The 22743-nt window shown below is 40.8% G+C and overlaps 2 protein-coding genes across 3 annotated transcripts; one reads left to right on the top strand and one right to left on the bottom strand.

Moving 5' to 3' along the window:
• Window positions 1-2517: 2517 nt before the first annotated feature.
• On the top strand, window positions 2518-22124 carry LOC137290883 (membrane progestin receptor alpha-B-like). 2 transcript variants are annotated; one of them, XM_067822053.1, is made up of 2 exons: window positions 2518-2562; window positions 19416-22124. In XM_067822053.1, exon 2 carries the CDS (start codon window positions 19465-19467, stop codon window positions 20482-20484), a length of 1020 nt encoding a protein of 339 aa, XP_067678154.1. In that variant the 5' UTR covers window positions 2518-2562; window positions 19416-19464; the 3' UTR covers window positions 20485-22124. The 2 variants fall into 2 exon arrangements, with proteins under 2 accessions (XP_067678154.1, XP_067678153.1); XM_067822052.1 differs by lacking the exon at window positions 2518-2562 and adding an exon at window positions 14384-14531.
• On the bottom strand, window positions 7688-11384 carry LOC137290987 (membrane progestin receptor beta-like). Its single transcript, XM_067822221.1, has 2 exons — window positions 11106-11384; window positions 7688-9524 (listed from the first exon to the last, which is right to left on the bottom strand). Exons 1-2 carry the CDS (start codon window positions 11107-11109, stop codon window positions 8476-8478), a joined length of 1053 nt encoding a protein of 350 aa, XP_067678322.1. The 5' UTR covers window positions 11110-11384; the 3' UTR covers window positions 7688-8475.
• Window positions 22125-22743: the final 619 nt, after the last annotated feature.

Consider the following 22743-nt stretch of genomic DNA (forward strand, 5'->3'; position numbering starts at 1 on the left):
TTGTCTGGTCCAGACTCGATTATTTACAGACCGTCGCCATATAGCTGGAATATTGCTAAGTGCGACGTAAAACTAAACTCACTCACTCACTCACTCAGTCAAGTATCTATTTCGGTGTTTCAAGAAAGCTAGGTTTATTGTTTTCTTGATAATCTAACCTTGTTATTTTCAATTAGAAGAGTTTGCAGTGCCCAGGACTAAATGAGTTAGATATACAATGTTATACCCCGTACTGCTCAAAGAAGTCACACACATTCAGCCACCGGTTTTCGTGGACTGGGACCCGTGAAGGTCCCGGGGTAGAATAGGCCTTCAGCAACCCATGCTTGCCATTAAAGGAGAATATGCTTGTCGTAAGATGCGACTAACAGGATCGGATGGTCAGGCTCGCTGATTTGGTTGGCACATGTCATCGATTCCCAGTTGTGCAGATCGATGCTCATGTTGTTGATCACTGGATTGTCTGGTCCAGACTCGAGTATTTACAGACCGCCGCCATAGCTGGAATATTGCTGAGCGCGGTGTAAAATTAAACTCACTCACTCACTTATGAACTCGGGAAAAGACCACTTTAAACCAAAGTTATAAACCGACAGTGACGTCACTCTATTGTTCTCGGAGGACTCTTTTTCGTAATATGCTTCAAATCTGATAAAATCTTGTTTCCCCGGGCAATTATCTAATAATGTCCTTCTGACCTAGGCATTATCTTAATAATGTCCCTCTCCTCAGAAACTTGGAATTATTACTTGTTTTGGAGAGTAACGTGACTTTGTCTTGTCATCACTGGACATGATCGTTAAATGTGACATTATTGACAACTGTGAACATGCAGTGTATACCCGATTTCGAACCCGTAATCCTCCTGATACTGGCTTAGCGGTTTTATCCACTACGCTAAGAAGGAATGCTGTGTTGAATGTTTCTCGCAAGACGGGTAGTGCGAGCAGCGCCCGTGCAGGGCACGATTAGCGCATGAGTAGCACGTGCACTGCGCGTGCAAGACCAAGACGAGGCGTCGGCGACCAGTCTCATTTCAGATGATTTCATCAGTGAATAACAAATATTGATATTACGTCTAAAGTATATATCTTCGATCGGTTTGTAAGTTGGAAATAACATGACTCGTGGGCACTATTGAAAAGTAAGCCCTCTTCCTTTGGGAAATGCCCGCGGGGCATGTTATATCCTACACTAACATTTTCAACTCATTCACATCGCTGTCCAACAATACTTGCATTTCCAGGCACCTCCACCAGTTTCAATTTCCTACACGAACGCCATTTCATTCAAATTGTCCGGTTATAGGAACTCATTGCAGAACGCAGCCTTAGCTGCACCAAGACTCGCGTCACTGGCACCAAAGTCACTGCTGACAATAACAGCCTTCATCAGCTTTCCCAGTCTGTACTAAATCTGTATGAACACCCTTCAACCTCTTGGTATCACAACTCTAAAATCATTATTACTAGTTTATAGAAGTTGTAGAAGCATATGGTAGAACTTGGCCAGAGGAAATTGTTGAATGTCTTTCAGAGTGGACTTAGCAAGTGCGTGGTGTCAGTGGTAATATCTCAAACTGCCTTAGAAATTGAAATAAACATATTTTACCAAGCCATTTAGTCTCAACACGCATGGTGTTCCGACTGATCGGGTTTCTGTGACAAAGCTATTGTGTCAGCTTTACTACGGGAACTGTGTCATCAAGCCATTGGGTTCCACTGACATATCCGACTCTGCCACATATAGCCTGTATGTACATTGTAGGAATACAGTACACAAAACCTTGCATCAGTGCTATCAAAACTGCACTGTCTGCGTACAAAGATGAATATATGGGGCAGTACAAATACCACCGAGCCCCTTACTTCAGGAATGAACCATATGTCTTGCTATACAGCCGATGTATTTCATAACATTCACAGAAAGACAATGTTCAAAACCTTGACGCTTTGTAGACTTTGACGCTTTGTAAGTACAGTTATGTTGATTTTTCAGTTTTGTACGACAAACGTGTAAGGATTGTTAATCTACTGGGCACTGAGCTGATTACCTCAGTGATAAAACATGTTGAGATTTGAGAGATAGCATAGTTCAGCGTTCCAGTCTTCACTTAACTTCAGGCTTCGTGGTCTGCATTTCAGAATGTTCGACATAAGGTCAGATAGCTTCAAACCACATCAAAGGAGTTTACTTCAGGGATACGACCAACACAGGGATACGTACACAGTAGAGCTTAGCTATTCACTATGAGTTTGCCATAAAATGGTATAAATAAAATTATGTTCTGTAATACCCAAATGAGATCTGCAACTATGTTCATTCTTTATATTCTGTTTATTCGATATTAAGTTTGTGTTTGGAGGTAGTGTGTACAACTGACAGACACTACAACGTGAAAGTTAGCGTTAAGAAACATATGTCTGATGCGTGTAAGAGAAGACTCACAGCTGACGTTCTGCGCGTTGGTAATCTGTGATCTGTTTAATTTAACTGCATTTTTGCATTCAGCATTCCCTGGTTTACCTGCTACTGTTCAGACGTGCTGCAAACCACTGCGATGTGAGTATACAAGGCTGAAAGTTTAATATATGAGGCAACGCTGGGATTGCAAAACTGTGATTGGTTCAGTATTCTTTCCATAATTATGCGTTTCGTGTGAATTATTTTTGACGTGACTAATCGATCTTTTATAGTTTATAAGTGTAATTTGATATATGTGCAGCAAACGAGATTGCTAGTGGCTTTACCTTCGAAGGGGGTTGCAGGTAGCAAAGTACTGTAAGTTCCCATGGTCCCTAGTACAGTAATCTTCCCTCTGTTCCTGGTGATCTACAGCCTGTTTTTATATTGTGTTGTCCATGATATAGGTTTAAAGTTAGTGTTACTTCTCTATCTGTGATTCTAGTCATATTACTATCCTTTGTTTCCAGATTTTAATGATATGGCTCATACTTTTCACCAATAAATTAATTGTTTTAGTCATGACATGGTGGAAATATTCCGGTGTTTACCTCACTCACTCACTGATATGTTTGCGTTGGTGATTTCATAAAATCCGCCATAATATCTACGTGGGTACTATATAACGAAATAAAGTCCATTTCTCTATCAAAACTCACAATTACTATTATGAACGCATTTGACATACATGTATACGCTTCTACATCCATGTCATTCAAATCCACGAGCAATGAACTAAGTCAGTCTTGAAACACGGTTTGCCCGTACTGAGCCGAGTATGACAGGGTACTGTTATAGACGTTGTGTGCCATTTCCACTGCTTGGTTTACATGTGCCATCATGAAGCTTATCATTCAACGCGAAGCGACCCGTTTGCTGCTATATGATGCCTGTGCAGAGAATGCTTAATATCTTGTGTATTTCGTGGTATCATAAATTGCAAGCCAGACATAAAATCAATTACTTGAAATAATTATGTTTCAGCAGGCTCGGGATAGGGTAAATAAATGTTTAACATGTTATCACTAGGGCCAAACAAAAGACCCAAGACACCAAGGTCACGTGATGGCTTCGAATTATTGTGTAAATCCTTGTTTGTGAATCCTTGTCTTGTACATGCATGCCGACATCGAAGGTGATAGGTTAATTGTACATAGTAGTGAGTCCTTCATATGACATGAAGTATTTCGTATTATGTCTATTACTATGCATACAATGTTGTCTCTAGCTATTGAACAGCTCCTTCAATAACGACGACCGTGATAGGCTAGTCAGTCGGTTGATGTATTATAATGTGCCCGTTTGAAGCCAATCAAGAGTACAATCTGTGTTGAACAGTAGAGGAAGCGTCATCCTACCAAAACCTTGGCCAGATATGTTTCATACTAGCTTTAGTAATGTTTTCACCTTTTATATGTCAGCTAGTCCTTGGTTCGTAGCCAATGGTCAAGGAAATTTGGTTTCAGAATCTGTATTTGATACCCAAGAACATGTCGGCAAAATGCAGTTACTAAAGTAATGGTGGGACGAGGGTTCGCGAGTTGTCATCCCTGTAAGAAGAGGCGCCGAGCATGCACCGAACCATTCACAGTAACGACATGCCACCATTATCAATGGAACAGAGGGACCAAGTTCATGAAGACTGAATGCTGCCCAGACACCAAGACATGTTGCAAGTCATTTTTCTATTCATGTTCGAACAAAATACGGCCTGCAGCCACGTGTCCAACCCACTGGAAGCACTGCCGACCGTCCTGGCTGTGGAAGGCCGCCTGTGACCATTGACTATCACCAAAGACCAATCAGCACCGACACAGTGAGAAGGACTTCGAGGCAGAGAACCGTCTGATGTCGAAGGTCATGTAGGGGTGCGATCCTCACTCTTCAACATCGTCGTGCTCGTCTCCAGTGGACTACACATCATCGACATTGGCGTCATCGGAAGTGACGAAAAGTAGTCTTCTCCGACGAAAACCGATATTGCGTCCAGACGGCTGATGGCAGAGTGATAGTGTGGCGACGACGCGGGGAGCGTTTTGCATATGATTGTGTCCTTGAACGTGACTCGTAGGGAGGTCCGAGCATAATGGTGTGGGGTACTATTACTCTCAATGACAAACTAGGCCCTGTGGTGTTCCAGAATATTGGTCCCGGTAGAGGAAATTGATCCCACTACATTGTTCATGCGTTGAGACCCTTCGTCGTGCCACATTTTTGTCGTCATGGAAACCACGTCTTCCAGCAGGACAATACTGCGTGCCCATATTGCCAGAGCAACTAGAAACTTTCTCCATCAACACAGCATGCCAAAAAACTTTTTAATGGCCTGCTTTCAGTCCAGACTTAAACCCGATAGAACACTTGTGGGACGACCTTCCGAGGATGCTCCATGACGTGCGATCCAGGCCGACAACTGCAACTGAACTCTCTCATGCGTTTTCAGCGAGTCTGGGCGCACGTTCCTATGGCCTTTATCAACTGTCTCTCATCCAGACGATGCAACGTTGTTATTGACTTTCGGTTCGCACTGCCGCGCCACCTGTCGTCATTTTGACTTTTAATTGTCTTAAATTCATCTTTAAGTATCGACGATAAAACACGTTAATTGTGAAATCATTCCGTCATTTATTATGTTGTTTACATGTGGTTGAATTAAACTGATTACCAATTTCAAAAGGGAAGTTGACCGTTTCGAAACAGCCGTAGCGAAAATAACTTGACCGAAGTTTAATGTTGCATAAATAATGAATCTTAGGCAAAATAATACTGAAGACCAAAGTGAATAGTGTGGCAATTCCATCTGTCTCTTTCTTTGTGAAAATATGGAAAATATAACTGTCATAGTTTGATAACTGTTATCATCTGTCTAGTACGTTGAATAATCCCTGACCAAGAGCCGTGCTCCGTTGCTTTTCAGGACTTGTGGACTTTTGAAGTGTCTGTTTGTTTCTGTTTGTATCCTGTTAACGATTATTGAATACACGCGCATGGCATTCTTCAACAGTTGTAATTCTGTCTCATTATAAACAGGATGACTAACACCTGAAACTAAATAAGGCCTGTTTTGCCTGAGTACTTGTGTTGGTGAACTGAACTGACGCAATGAAGTAATTGTATATTTAATGTGTGCAAATACCAATCATGTTGTTCTGTTCTGTAGATATGACTCATTCTTACGAACTGAGCTTAGTAAGGGCCTGTGATGAACTGGTATCTTGACAACTATTGACAGAAAAGGGGTAACTAGACTTCAGATGGTGGTGGTGTAAATGTTATACCATAATGAATGCCAACCTGCAGTAAGTCTGATCCATGTTTCATTATGACATACTTATAGACATAGACAAGTATTGCTGATACGTGAATATTGTTATCACAGAATATGTTCCTCTCACGATTCCTATGGTGTTTTATATTGCCATGGAATTCCATCCGGGTGTGAGCTACCATTCTACTCACTTTGCAGTAGTTTGTATGGATTTGTAAACCGTTAACAATATAACCTATCGTATTTATTTGTTTAGTTTTAAACTGAAGTATTTCGCGTGATAATTTCTGGGTGAACTTATTGTTTCAATTTCAAAAGCTACCTAACAACTTCTACATCATCGACTAGCTGCATATTTTATATTTGATGCTCTTTGAATACGTTTTCGCGCGATGAAAAAATAGCTGATGTTTTCGATCTTGAACTGAGCCGTCGATTCTGTCGTATGTATGGAATATAGAACATTGATTTGAACATGGCGAAAGCGATGGGCATAATTATAGGTGTGGTCATTTACAATGTACGTTTTTCCCCAATACAAATATCACAGAGAGAGAGAGAGAGAGAGAGAGAGACCGAGAGAGAGAGACCGAGAGTGAAGAGACAGAGAAAGAGACAGAGGGAGAGAAAGCGAGACACCGAGAGAAAAGAGACAAAGAGAGACAGACAGAAAGAGGGAAGAAAGGGAGAGAGAGAGAGGGTGAGTACTGCATTTACAGAACTGACAGAGATCAAATGTATAACGGTCGGACATGAAGAGATGCATTCACTTTACATTTTTTAAAACACCACATTTTTCAAGTATAACCGGCATGTCACTGATAGTGAGGTACGACGCAGTATCAAATGCATTGTCTTAATGGCAGATTCACAAAGAATTTCATAGAGGTTTGGAAGGTACTATTTTTTTTATAATGAATTACAAGATATTTGACAAGACTGACATATTCCATGGGTGAGCCAATAAATCTGTTTACTCTTTTTGTAACACTGAAAAATGTTTTTATTGTTTTTATTTATTTTGTTGTTGTTGCTGCTGTTGTTGTTATTTATTTATTTATCTTTTTCCTTCTTGGTTGCTTTGTTTGGTTGGTTTTAGTATTGATAACTAATATCCATTTCTAGCGATGAAAGGTGCCAACACTCTTTAGCATTTTCTTTGGCAAGTTCCACAATGCAGCCTTAGCTCTGCGACTATGGAGATATGTTGACATATAAGGAAGGGGCGATTGTTATGGTGGTGCGTTCATGTTGAGGAACTTGACTCGGTCTTCCATTATAAAGGTGTATGAGATTGTTTTGTAACCATCACTGCATGTAGGATATGAAACTAATGTCAACCCAGTTTGCTGGTATACTGAAGTGTCTTATCTTGTATTTTGTGGGGATCCACGAGGGTTTGTTTCTTTGTGATCACGTACATCCAAAACAACCTCCTCAAATACAATGTGTACAACATAGTGCCTCGTCTCAGGAAATGTGCGTACTACTGCAGATCATCCTGATCGACTGTGACAAAACATGACCGGACAATCAAACCACTAAAGTGTGAACCTCAGTCGGAAACTGTTGGTTTCTGTTCAATATTCAGATTATTGGAGTTTTTCATTGTGAACGAGTTAGGTCATTCTTCAACAAACATTCATCTGACTTTGTTTTCAATTCATACATCGCGGGGGAAATCGTTAACTTCACCTCCAGTTGACAGCTGGCTCTAAACATAGAAATTACGGTGATGTCGGTATATTTTCTAACAAGATACGAGATCGTGTATAGACACGAAAACAAATAGGAGATTTGAAACAGTCGCAAGGCTTCCACAACAAAGAATTCCATCATCGTCTGGCAAAGGCAGTGGTCTCTTTTATGAAATGTGTGCGTGAATGAGTGAGGGTTAGAACGCCTCTTTTGAATCTACTGCATCTGTACCACAGTGTGAAGGATCTTAAGGATGGGGATGGTGGAATATCTCTGTATTCGTTTATGACATGGTGTTACAACACAGACACGATTTTCCAGTGACCAACAATTTGCTCTGCAAGCCTTCAGTATTCAGTTGTGTTTGTTGCAGGAAATCCCTTAGATCTCAGATCATGAATTCACATCTTGGAACATACTTACAGAGAGTCTTAACACTCGACAACAAGGGAGAAATGCAGATCTATTTAGGTCTTATACATGAGATATTTACTGGGATATATATGTTCGTCAAAACGGCACTTGTTTGTTACCGTACAATTCACAGTGGTTCTAGTTTGTTGATATCAAACAAAAATTCGTTCTATTTCAAAAGTGGTATCTTGCAGTACCTCCATCAGCGCTTGGAATCCCATGAGACGATTCTTGGTGGCATCCCTAAATCAGTGTTGACATATATCCACACATATGCTGGTACGTAAGGCTTATCCAGATCTAGAAGACAACGTGGTGATGTTTTACGTGGTCAGTATTCCGTACGGTACGGACCAGGGTGATGTATCGTAAGCTATACGCGGGTTCAAAGAGGCGAAAAAACAGCGCGTTCTAGTAAGATGTTGCTGCAACTTCTCAAGTTCATTGTTTATGGTCACAGTTACCGCCACCAAAACTTCCAACCAATGCACCTCAGGTGTGTTTCAATAGCTTGTGTGCTGAGAACAATATTAACAAACCTTTGCTGATACAAAAAATCGTTTATGCCAACCACGTATGACAAAATATATGGTAATATTAATTTGTAAAACATACAAAATAGTATATACAAACTAATTGACTCGATTCGTTTCTCCTGAAATGCCACCATCTTGAACAACCTTCCTCACATACGGCCTCAGGGCAAGAATGGTGAAGACACAGCACACACTCAAACAAGCTATCATGCCCAGCACAGTGGATAACTTAGGTCGGATATCATTAGAAAAGTCAATATTGGAATGCAAAATGTCCCAGCGAGCGGCATCAAACTGTTTGAGAGTTAGCAAGATGCTGACAACATGGAACACCTGGTGTCCTTGACCAATCAAATCAAACTGGCCTGGCCACACTTTCTCCGGAAGATGGCTTGAAAAGGTCAAGGCTGCAGTTATGGCGAGAATGACGGCAGTTCTATGCATACTTAACCCTGGATCGTTACAGTTATCTGAGAAACATTTGACGGCTCTGCGGAAGACGAGACCTATAGTAAGGAGCGTATGGACGCCATACGGGATCACCTGCCATAACTTTCTACTGATAGGATATGGTCTGCGATATTTCAGCTTCGCAATACAGCAACACAAAAAGCAAAACCATGAGAGGATGAAGTTTACTGGGAGAAACCACGACTGCAACTGGGTCTTCGTCTCGCTGTCTGTACTCGTATAAAACACTGAGAGTGATCCCCCGAAGGCGTAAAGTGCTATTCCAGCATAATCAACTTGAAAGGCCGTGTAATGGACCAGAGGTGAAATTGAGTGGACAGTATGAGCGATCACGCTGAAAAATGTGTACAGAAGACAACAGACTCCGAAACCGATGACCGGGAAAATCCTAGAATCGTCTGCTCCAAATTCTCCCAGCAGAAAGTGGATCTTGAAGACAACGACTACGAAGCCGATGAGATGTGTCCATATATTTACGACCTCGTTGTTCAGCTGTAGGACACTGATGACGTAGGATACCAGTTTCATTCCGGGCAGACGATATCCGGTTAGCACCCCTGGCTCGCGATACAACAAAGGTACTTCCTCCGCCTTGAGTGTCGGCTGTTTCCGGAGATAATGATGAGTCCGAATCATCAGTGATGTCAGCTCCGACCTCAGCATCATCAACTCGTCTGTAAAATTAATGAAACGTTGCAAAATCAGAACAGAAAATGTGGACTGGAAAATGAAACTGCACTCGCCTATCGGATGGTGCAAGCAGTAATCCTAAGTCTCACGATCATCACTTATATAGACAAGATGCTTTATGTAACAGAGGATTTCATATGAATCAGATGAACATAAAATGAATATCGTATGTTAGAAATGTATTCCCATGTTAATATACTCTGACAGTTCTGCTTTCATGGGAGTTTCATATTGGCTGGAACTGATTAGTAACAGTATTTTTCAAATTCGATATCATATCAGTTACACGTTGAGAATAATGAAGAATATAAATGAGTTGTTTAGTAAGTGCATGAGAGGTTGTTGTCACACATAGACCAGCCGATATTAGATCCTGTCTGTAATTGAATTATCCGCCTTTTAAAAGTCCATAGAAGCACGACGACAATATCAATAGATACTAACTGTTACATTTCCCTTATATATATGGCAGGTTGTTCATTTTGATATTGGTGTCTTTTTGTCATCGTTTCAACCCGATTTATTGACATTTTCTGTATACATGACTGCATTATCGTCATATAATTGCACACAAATGCTCCAGTCACACACCGGTCCCTTGTTGTGGGTATGTGAGGTTTTCATCTGTCAATCAGACTCAGAATCGTTGGAAAAGGTTGATCTAAACCCATAAAATAATATGGCCTCATAGGTATATACATACATTGCAACCAAACTGACTTCACATGTGACATGATTCTTAGAACATTCATGAGTCCAAATGACTGTGTTAACGTGCCAGTAGCTTATCTCATCGTCTCGGGTGATGATGTGTTATAGAAGAGTTGTTATATATATTATATATAATAAGCAATGGCCTAACACATCGCATGTGACATCAATGATGTGTTATAGTAGGGTAATTCACATACAATATGGCATGGCCCAACACATAGCATGTGTGACATATATTGTGTGTTATGTTATCCCTGTGTTGCAGTGCATGTGCTACATTGTATGTCCCTTAACCAGAGTTTGCGTGATGTCACACATGCGTTTATTATCCTACTCATTGTCCTATTTCCAGCTCTTGATAATCAAGCGACAGTCAGCGTGAATGTCTGAGTTCACTCAAAACTCACATGATACGTGTTGGAAAACCCAGTTATCAGTCATACCAGCCATGTACGTGTATGTTTTCTGGACAGCTATGTGCCAGTTCCAACAATGTTGACGGTTAATGTATTACAAATCACCTGTACATACGGACACTTTGCAGACAGGTGTGTTACAACACTGCTAAAAGTAAGCTCTAACCGCATGTTGTATTAAAGGAGTTTGTACTACAAAGCACGTGGTAGGTACAGCGTGTTTAAGGTCATGAGCCCAGCGCCACTGATAACAGGCTAAAAGGCACGATGCATTAAAACTCGGTCCTGTAGAGCCGATTTGGCCATGATTAACACAGTGGCATTTGCACGGAGATTTAGGCATGACTCGCCAAGTACATGCAGGTTGTTCATATATGTATGCACAGTCAAACTTTACATGATTATTTATAACATATCTGGTTATTATAAACTTACACATTCAACGCTCCGCCAAAAGAGTAAGTTTGACTTTGGAAGAGGTTATGGCGACATATTTTCCATTCAGTACCCCACCTCCTCTGACGCTCCATGAAAACTGCTCACAGACCTCTGTACTCGTCACCAAAACACATCCAAGCACCCTAACAAGTCATTAACACTTGACTGGGCGACGGTATTATACAAACGAACTCCATCGCCACTTGCGGCCTCTCCTCCTGCCACACCACCGCTTGCCCGCCCGCCCGCCGCACGCTCTCTCACTCTCTCGGTCGACCTCAACGGTCTCACAGATCGCAAGCCACAAGTTCCTCCTGGCACGCACCTACGTGTTTCATGGTTACCATGGAAACACACCTTTTCTGTATAAATACAAGTTTTACCTGGAGGCTTGCGATTAGGTATTCCTAGCACTGGAGCATGCCAACTGGCCGCAGTTAATTACTTTGCTATCGTATTAACCTTGAATAGCTTTCCACATTGTTTGTATGTTCCGTTATACTCCAACAATGTGGTAAGCATATGTCCCGTTACACTAACACACCGACATACCGACACATGTCCCGTTACACTCACAAAACGACGTACCGATACACGTCCCGTTACACTCACACACCGACGTACCGACACATGTCCCGTTACACTCACACACCGACATACCGACACATGTCCCGTTACACTCACAAACCGACGTACCCACACATGTCCCGTTACACTCACACACCGACGTACCCACACATGTCCCGTTACACTCACAAACCGATGTACCGACACACGTCCCGTTACACTCACACAGCGACGTACCAACACATGTCCCGTTACACTCACACACCGACGTACTGACACATGTCCCGTTACACTAACACACCGACGCACCAACACATGTCCCGTTACACTCACACGCTGAAGAACCGACACATGTCCCGTTACACTCACACAGCGACGTACCGACACATGTCCCGTTATACTCACACACCGACGTACCCAAACATGTGCCGTTACACTCACACACCGACGTACCCACACATGTCCCGTTGCACTCACACACCGACGTACCCACACATGTCCCGTTACACTCACACACCGACGCACCAACACATGTCCCGTTACACTCACACACTGAAGAACCGACACATGTCCCGTTACACTCACAAACCGACGTACCCACACATGTCCCGTTACACTCACAAACCGACGTACCAACACATGTGCCGTTACACTCACAAACCGACCTTCCGACACATGTCCCGCTACACTCACACACCGATGTACAAACACATGTCCCGTTCTTTCAATAGATAATAATGGCTTAAACCATAGGTGGATCCAGAGAGAGAAAGAGGGAGAGAGAGACAGAGACAGAGACAGAGACAGAGACAGAGACAGAGACAGAGAGAGAGCTCCCAACAGTATGAGAGAGAAAGAAAGACAGAGATCTCCCCACAGCATGAAGAAGAGAAAGAGACAGAGAGCTCCCAACAGTATGAGAGAGAGAGAGAGAGAGAGAGAGAGAGAGAGAAAGAGACAAAGAAAGAGAAAGACAGAGAGCTCCCAATAGTGTGCTCCTCTCTTTCTCAAAAGATGTATCCGCCCCCGGCTTAATCATAGAAACATAGGTCCCAATATCGTCACTCAGGAAAACGATTCCCTTTTATACTGCAACATGTTTCCCAACAAAATAATTTAATGGCAGGGTAATGTACACATTAAAAGCCATGTATATTAAGAGAACATATTAAAGCCCCTATTTGATACATCTAAAAACTTGCAAAGAAGCATGTACATACGTACCCAACTCTGATATACCTGTCCATACACATATGTGTGAAGATTTTAGCCCTGTATTGCTCACTCCCAAACCGGGTTTAATTAATTATCTTCCGGCTTCAACACCTTGCTAAGTGACCCTGGGGGTTTGGTCTGGATGTGGTATAGATAGGTAACGCAGTAATTACCTAAATGTCACCTGACTACCTGGTGATGATATCATCCGAGACGCCGTAATGCATCTTTGCCTAATGACGATTTCAGTAATTGGCCTTGATTACGACTATACATGATATGGACACGGGTGACTGGACTGTTCAGTCGAAGAGCGACTAGTGCATGTTCTTATATGTTTTGATCCTCCTATATGCCTTGGCGACAACTCTCATAACTTCGGCCAATTGAGTAACACAGGTATGTATCCTGCTCACATACCCACATTATGTTAAGCCGGGTAGGAGTGTGGACACTCAAAATGTATGTATGCGATATATTCAAGTATTTTCATGTGCGCAATATATTCCCCCTGATGTGATTAATTTTGTATATGAGCGTATTTGTAAATAGATATATGTTACGAAAATGATATTATATTCAATTTTATATGTATGTCTTTGTACGTGTATGCATTACATATATTTTATTTTACTTTTAAAAAATTAGTCTTCTGACAGACATTGACCGTATTTAGCTGTAGATGCCCCATCAACAGGTGCATAAAAGGAAAATTGTGTTTTTCAAATGCAGGTGAGTGAGGTTAGTGTTTTGTATCTTGGTGTGTTGATTCATACGCACATGTCACCTTGATGACGACCTTCGTGTATTAATGTGCTTGTGTTAGATCAAATCCAGTACATTATGGACAGCATGTTGTACGCATGCTCGGGTTCTCCCTGTCTACATACAGTTAGGTGACGACGGGTCATAACCAGAATGCGTACAAGAGCAGCAGCTGTTGAACTGACGGTTTTAGTGGACTATTACCTGCAATATATTTACTGGATTATACTAGGGGCTGGGAAGGGGTAAACTGATTGCTGTAAATTACTGAAGTTGTGACAGAGGCGACGGTGGTGTTGGTAGGTTGTTTCTGCTGAAAATCCACGTTACAATATTATATTATACAAATTATCAATAGTTTCCTTGACAACTAACAAATTTGTGATCGATGTTCTGTTTTCCTGCCCATCCCCTTGCAACTTACCTGACCGACTGATCATAATGTACAATCATAATTTAGAATAATCGCGCCATTTCACATAGCGATTTGAATTAATGCCGATTGATCTTAATTAAATGGCGTACACAAGCACTAGAGGCTTTTTCAATCTCACCTCGTCACAAGACACGATATTTAGACAATTATCCATAAAATATAACACATATAACAACGATAGCAGCGAACCTCATTCGGTTTGACAGGGTGAACGTATTTCATAAGCGTGAAACCATGTGAAGCTTTATTAATACAATTTTAACCAATCAAACCCTTCGACGGATTCACTGCGGAGTAGGTTATGTCGCGTCACACATAGCAGACGACGTTGTTTGTTGACAACTTCAAAACATTGTTACGCTAGTCGGTAAAATGAAAACAGTGTGTCAACCGACAAACAGATAACCCGTGGACAACACTGTATTCATACACATGCAGAGGTAAGCATTTTGTAACACATAGACTTATATCTCGGAAGTATGTAGGCCAACCGCGTTTCCTCAAGCGGAACGAAGTAGTGTCCATGTTTACCTGATAAGACCACGACACGCCTTGATATACACCACGCTTGAAGGTTGGGTGATTCACATACCATCGTATTCTAAAATATACTTCATTCTACATATGCTTTCACAATCATCGTTCCGAAATTACAATATCAAAATGAAGTTGACCGCTTGTATAAACTCCATGCATGGACATGACATTGTGTTGAATTATAGTAACAATGGCATGGTAGAGTCTGTATTTGTAAACACTGTTTTCATTATTCCAGGATTTGTGTTTTGTATAAATCTGGATATAAACTTGGATCCATTGTAGTGTAGTCAGATAACTCACGAGTCGCGCTTTACACACTTTATTGCAAAAGTACTTCAGATCTATATATAGAAAGGTAGACGCGTACACAGTTACGGCCTTTCAAGTATTGATAAAAGCAGGTTTGGTGACACAGATGTTAAAGGCTTTGATAAATATTACGTCTACTCAACAGTACTGTGGAAATGCTAGTGGATCTATAAATCTTGATGCGCTTAGCTTCCATAAAATAATAAGCATATATAATATATTACCAACCTATTCAACCCTGACTAGTACCTTTTGAGATCAATAATCCTAATGTGTCTTCATCCCTACACTGACTTCACACCTGCGAGCAACTGAATGAACACTGAATTGAATGATTGTACCTCATCCGCAGCAGCTTGACATTTTTAACGTACTAAGTGCGAACGAAATCCAACAACTTGCATTTGATTGTCAATTTTCTTCCCCATATGCACAATGCAACAAATATAAACTACATGTCGCAAGTTGACAGCAGCGTATGGATCATAACAAAAGGTCGCATCATAACAGAATGCAGGGTAGATGTTTTCTTCTAAAGATCTTTTGACAATTTCAACCTCCGTAAGTCACGACCAAATTTTATTGATTTTCAAATCAATGTTCCGATAAGCAGCCCGCATAGTTAAATTCGTTTGTTAAAAACGTAAACAATCTGAGGTGTAAAAGTCAAATAATCATATTATATCAACTCCATGATAGACCTGCCAAAATCTAACCGTCACGTGTTCGGCAGAGCGTCTTCAGTCCCACTGCACGAACGTGATTATATGATGGCATAACGCGTATTTTTCTCTTTCTTTCTGCCAGTATGAAAATTATGATGGCTTAGAACAAGGTTCTGGTCCATGCACATGGTTTGTTAACCATTCCCGGTCCTCTTTATGCCACTGTATCGTAGAATTGTCGGGCAGGATGGATGAGCAACTGTTATAGTTAATTGTTTGTCCAGACAATATTGAGAACTTTTCAAACCATATTGGTCATCAATATTTACCCAATGAAAGGTATAGGTATAATATATTTCGACTTTGATTCAATGGAGACAACTCCGAGTGCCCTATTTGTATCCCGCGGTGAACAAGCTTGTTAGCAGGGCAAATAAGACAATTGTGAACATGTCAATTTTTGTGAAAACTGTACTATTTCGGAGCTACTGTAAATACCTAGTTATCCAAGAATCCAAGGGTTGGGGATTGGGAATAACGTTCACTGAACGTAGCATAATTTAACCCCCCACCCCCAAAAAAGAAGAAAAATTAGGAGGCACGAGAGATCAGTAAGACGACACTTAATTACTAGGTTAATAGTGGTTCCTACGTGAAAGGCCAGTCCTAAAGAATGCACGCATATCTTACGCTTAGACACAATCGTGTCACTGATGTAACTAACGAGACTAATTATTTGTTGTGGACATTTAAACTAGGGTAACATGGGCTGTCCTGCCGAGAATCAGCTCCAACTAATTATTCAGCATACATTAAGACTTCTTCCGCCACTCGTGACAAAGCCTTGTCCAGCCAGGATTGACCGCTTAGCGAAGCGAGAATGGGACGTGCTTCCTCATGTCTGATTCCTCTACACATTGTTTCAGTGTGTTGTGTTCGCAGTAGCAGCTGGTGTTTCGGTCTATACCGTATTTATGGTTTAGCGTCCACCGTAATAAAACATAAAGGTACATACATATGTTGCTGGAAGTTTACGTGGGTGAATTCTATGTTTGATATTGATTATAACATAAACGTAGTAGTGGTGTGCATACTGTAACTTATATTCATGCAGAGTTTGGGTTGATATTGAACGATGGCCACGTGCTATTTCATTTGACACCACTTGTTTCACGGTGGTTTCTGTATGATGGTGTCAGTACCAGGCAAACCATTTACTGGAAGCACACGCAGCACACACGTGTCGTTGGTAATTTCAAGAAGCGATAATGACTCTACCATAGAGTCCACATGTCAGTGACTTAGATCCTGTTTTGGACATTATGTGTCACAGAATACGCCAGAGGGGTCCTCCAATCTAGATGTATTGAAACAAGAATGGAACGCGAAACCCTCAAAGTCAGAATCAATATCTGACATTGTCAGTGATGAGAAAATGAGATGTTGTTGCATTTTGAGGAGGGTATATTAGATACTGACACTGACTACATGTCTGAATCTTGAAAATGGCAGCCACGCGACCTTAGTTACCAGCACGACAGAGCCAACGTCTTCTGTTTCTCTGCATAAAGTAGAGCTTTTCGTTCTCTTTACGTTTAGATTTGCCGTTCAAGTATATCAGGAAAGTCGCATTTTAGCAAGTTAATCTGAGATTTGGTTAAGTTCCATTATAAGTATCATGAGTGTTATACGCTTTCATCTGAGTCATTTAATTGAGCCGCATATAAAATCCCATTCCATCCCAGACCTTGAGGGCGAGTAACACGGACGGCTCTACGGGCACGACAAGAATGATTTTGATTTCGCTCATTGCATTGCGGGTGACTGGACGAAAAAGGAATGTTTTCTCGATCCAGAGCTGGCATTGGTCGAAATGTCGATATAAGTATATTCATCGCTTTTGCGTGACCGAATATATGCATAAAGGGGAAAATATATAATGGATGATATCATGCAGTGTGTCTGAAATATATACAGAAAACATTTGTTTATGCGTGAATTAACGCATATTCGCTGCACATGTAAATTCCTCATAAGTGATGACGTGTTACCTACTTTACAGTAGGTTTCTTTCTTTTGTTTGTTTGTTTGTTTGTTTTTTATCTGTTGTTTTTCGATATGAAGGCGTCACACATGGCAAGGCAATAAGAACAGTGTGGCTCATGTCCCGACCATTAGCCCCAAGTACTTCCTGGTACCTATTGCACATCACATTACACTGCTTCAGGCGACTTGTTAACGTCCACACATCGATACATCATGATTCTTCCATCCTGGAAAAGAAACTATAAAAATGAACCAAACAAGGTCCGTTTATAAGAAAGACCTCAACAACCATATGGTTTAAGGTTAAAGAGCAAAGAAATTCACAATAGCAAGGATTTTAATTATTCAGATAAATAGTCACTGAATAATAAACTCTTACATACCGTTACACTGACACTGATAATGTCAACAAAAACCGTTTCCCACCCATTAATGAAACATACAACTTTAGGGATTACAACTTCTTGTTTCTTGGGTTATGCGACGTTTCGATGCAGATTCTTACATCGTTACCTTGGGTTAATACATAAAGTTTTATGTTTCTTTTTGGACTCACCAATTAGTGCCATCCATTACTGACAAGATACAGATACAAGATACAGTGATAAGGAACATAATCCATTTAGTTTACAGACAGATGCATTTGAAGAAATTCATTAAAAAATATAATTCTAGATAACAGTTAGTGATATTAGTTAATGGTATCGGTAAAAAGAATTTCGATTACGTCCAATTTACGAGTTGCAGATACCCTTCAATGACTGTGTAAGGCATGTCTTTAATTTATTTCAAAATATTTTTAATACAAATAATATGCATTTATCAGTAATGTCATAATAAATATGGTATTGCTGTATCGCTTAACCATTTCGTTTTAATGTCGTGTTATCGCTATCTCATTTGTGGATGTATCGAACGTATTAGTATTGATACAGTGATGACCCCCCAACCACTACACAACCCACTGTTCCGGGATATGCATTCTAATTATAAATATTGACCAAACATTTCCACATTCATATGACATGGAAATTGATATATCGTCTGCTGAGATCAGATTGCACTGTAAATTTAAACGCACCTGTCACATTATTGCATGCATATACAGATCTTCATGGGAATGATCTGAAATCAGGATTGGAGTCGAACATGCACGGTACACTGATGTACCGCGCAGACAGGTCGACAAACAGATCCACTGCAGTTTTGCTATATCGGGATTTATTGAGAAAATATTTCGTCGACACTCAAGGATCGAAATTGTGTGTATCTTGAATACACAATGCTATTGTGATGTGAAACGGTGGTTGTTGAGTGGGTTACATGACTGACTTGCGATCGGTGTGGCGGTTTGGTGCCTCACTCTGAGAGTGAGTTTTTGAATCGTGGACGTGACATAACCTAACAAGAGCACTAGGATCTGTACTATACAGAAAATGGTTATTGCCAGTTACAACATACGTTACGAGTGGTGTAACCATCTGGTGTTCTTCAAGTACATACATTGGTACGGTCGTGTGTACATGCCGTTGATAATGGATCATGTGTTTCAAAAAGAGGGCTGCAATACTCAGATTCCTTACTTGATATTTTTATCGCAACTTCATATATGCGTGTCTCACAAATGCCTATTCATCGCGAATCAAAATGTCTTGATGTCATTGAGTGGATACGAAATTATATTTGGGTACGGGGTGGTTAGTGATTTTTTTTTTTAGGTTTTAGCATCTTCAAAGCCTCTAAGAATACAAATTTCTGTTTTAGAAAAAAGGAACCGGCTGTCTGTCAGCACCGAGGTAGAGACTTTTCAACCATGACCAGTGTTCTGGACTACATGAAGATACTCCTCCGGCTGCCACTGCACCAGTCAACTCTTCCAGTGACGAAAGTTGCTCTCATGTTCAAGGAACCTTACATCCTCAGCGGTTACCGGCCAACTAACAAACCATGGACCTACTATTTACTCAGTTTCTTCCAGCTTCATAACGAGTCAGTCAATGTCTGGACGCACAGTCTTGCCTTCGTGTTGGTCCTGACGCAGATGTATAGACTAAGTGTATCCATTGACTTTCAAACCAACAAGGACGCGGCCACTATTATCGGCTTCAGCATTGGCGCTCTTATCCAAGCCTTTCTGAGCGCAGCTTGCCATCTCCTTCACACAAAGTCCCCGTGGTGGCACTACATCTGGTTCCTGTTGGATTATGCAGGAGTTACCTTCTGTAGTTTTGGAACAGGACTAGCTTGCTTCTACGTTTGCTCACATAAGTATATTTATGGGCTAGTTGAAAATGTATTCTTGCCGTTTAATGTATTAATGAGTTGGATGGGGTTCTGTTCATGTTGTATTGCAAAACTATGTTTTAAGGACCCTTACTGCAAAGGAAGAAAGCTGTTGATGGTATTTGCATTAGGTTCCCAAGCTTTCCTCTTGGGTATCCCAGTCCTTGCCAGATACGTTCCCTGTATCCTGGACGACGAATGCAGCCTTTCTTCCCTCACACATCTCCACTTCGTCTTCATTTTCCTGATATGCGATGCTCTAACCTTCTCTACTCACTTTCCAGAAGCGCTCAAACCAGGGTATTTCGATGTTTTCGGCCACGGACACCAAATATTCCATATAAGTACATTGATCACCATGATAGTTGAAATGGAAGCTATTCGAACAGATATTCTCTCTGGCGCTACTGCGCATACACGTCCAGATCTAACCTCATTCCTGGCGGCATTTGTAGTTTTAATAGTCGTTGAATTGTTAACGTTAGTGAGTATGAGGGGGCTCATTAACACAAAGGTGAAAGAAGTTCTAAGTGCATCAAAATCTGACTGAATGGAAACCATCAGTGTTACATAGTGCATTTAAAGTACACACATGCCAGAAATGATCATGTGTATAAATGTAATATGCATTACATAGAAAGTGGTATGCTGTTTCACATCAACACTGCCCATATTACGCTTCCCTATACAGTAGACTGCTCATGACGAGTCTGGGAGGTAATAATCGTAATCGACAGGTGTTTGTTATATTCCATGTGTCTGTTTACGGTTGTGTCTTATTCCGTGTGTTATATTCCATGTGTCTGTTTACGACTGTATCTTATTCCATGTGTTTTATTCCATGTATCTGTTTACGGTTGTGTTATTCATGTTATAGTTTCATGTTATGGGATGTTTTTCCGATGAGTGCGTCGTTTTACACTGATAACTTCTAAGCGGCGCTTACGAACTGACTTTGTTGGAGACGAATGGAAACTCATGCTTTCATCAATTATTTTGGATTATTGTTAGTAATTGTCCTAAAATATTAACAGATCTAATACCTTGCTATATATCATAGTGTAGTATTCTTAGATAAATCACTTCTGGTGCAGCATTCTCAACGCCAACCTTGTGAAATACAAGTCGTGCTTGTCTGCTGAACATAAGCATTTGCTTGTGTGTAAGATAAATGAGCGCTTCGGTGAATCTCCTAACGTGTCACTTCTCGGTGGAGCGGAAACCATATTTCTGAATAATTCAGAGTTCAAAACTATAGTGGGCAAGATGTGACGCTGTTAGACAGGCGGGGATAAACACGGACAACAATCTCAAATAGTGACTTAGACTGGTGAGAGAGCTGACAGACAGTTGTCTGCTCACCGGTAAATTACGACGAAACTGAATCATATCACCACGACCTAACCATATATATATTTCGCTTGCACGACATTTGGTACAGGTACTAAACCGTTGAACAGAGAGGCACGTTCACGTTTTTCGTCCGCTGTTGTAGTGCATCCATGATAACAAATGATTATATGTCTCCATTTTGCATTGATTCAAAGTCTGGACACTGCAGTTGCTTCCTTAGCCGTCCAAATATTGTAAGAGATCTGTGCCATGAAATGGCAACAGAGACATGATATACACTGAGTTGTCGAGGCTGGTCGTGACTTGTTTTGGGTCGATCGAGACTCAAACAACAAGCATTTATGGGCATGATATTAGAAAGCAGTCGTTTCTGTAGCTGTTTTTTCCGATAGTCGTGGAACTTCAAGTATACTCTTTATTGTTCTTTACACATACAAATACGTGTGATTGTGAGAGGGGGTATAACGAGAGCCACTTTCCAACTAGATATTTCCATTTCAACAGTTTTAGTGTTCACAATACATTTGCCTTACATTGCCTTTCACCTACTATTGAGGATGTATGGTCTCCTTGCATTCATGTATTCGCAGTTTGCGAGTTATTACTAATGTTAGAAGCGGCGTGGCAGTATGTTATAGTGTACTAGTACTTTGAAATGTATTCTTGTGCAGAAAAGGTGTCTTGTCGTAATTCTGAATTATGTCATTCCGCCATGTCCAATGTGCTTCCGATGTGATTTTGTGTTTGATAAACATATCACTCAACCAGTGCCTCTGTTTAAGACTTCAACTGTACATTTTGTGAAAAAAAGGTAAATATATATTATATTTCTTTCAACACGTGTCGTGTCATCGTTATGGCAAATGATCTGTGTCTTTCCATCAAACTCGTGTTTACTGTTATAATGCCAGCATATTCCCTTATTACTTCTATTGTTCTCATATTTCTTCTTTTGTGGGTGCAGATGTCATCTCATGTGTCTGCTCACACGTACGGATTTAAAGAATGCACACTAACATTATGTTGTGTACCTTCCTAAAACAACGGATCCTGTATTACCTTCTCATGAGAAGTTCACATGGCGAGATATTACGTTTAATCATATTTGTCTTGCATGATCATAAATGATGGATGTTCAGTAAAAATAAGTGACTTTTCCACTTGTAAACAGATATAAAAGTAAACGTTAATGTAGCATATGCTGAGCACGGAATACTGAAACTGTTGGATTTCACGCTGCTTTTTATATGAAGATGGATATCACCATTGTCATTCCACATATTCAAGGACACCTCAAGGAACGTTCTAAAAGCTCAGACGGAACAGTATCTCTAGCGTTGATGTGTGATATTGCAGTCTATATTTTCGCCACTCCAGCACGCAGTATATTCAACATGTCCGATAAAAGTGGTGATTAAGTCGTCTAGGGACCGTTCATAATTATAGCTTGGGGAAA

Source organism: Haliotis asinina, chromosome 7 (genome assembly GCF_037392515.1).
Source record: "Haliotis asinina isolate JCU_RB_2024 chromosome 7, JCU_Hal_asi_v2, whole genome shotgun sequence".
In the NCBI taxonomy this organism is placed as follows: Eukaryota; Metazoa; Mollusca; class Gastropoda; order Lepetellida; family Haliotidae; genus Haliotis; species Haliotis asinina.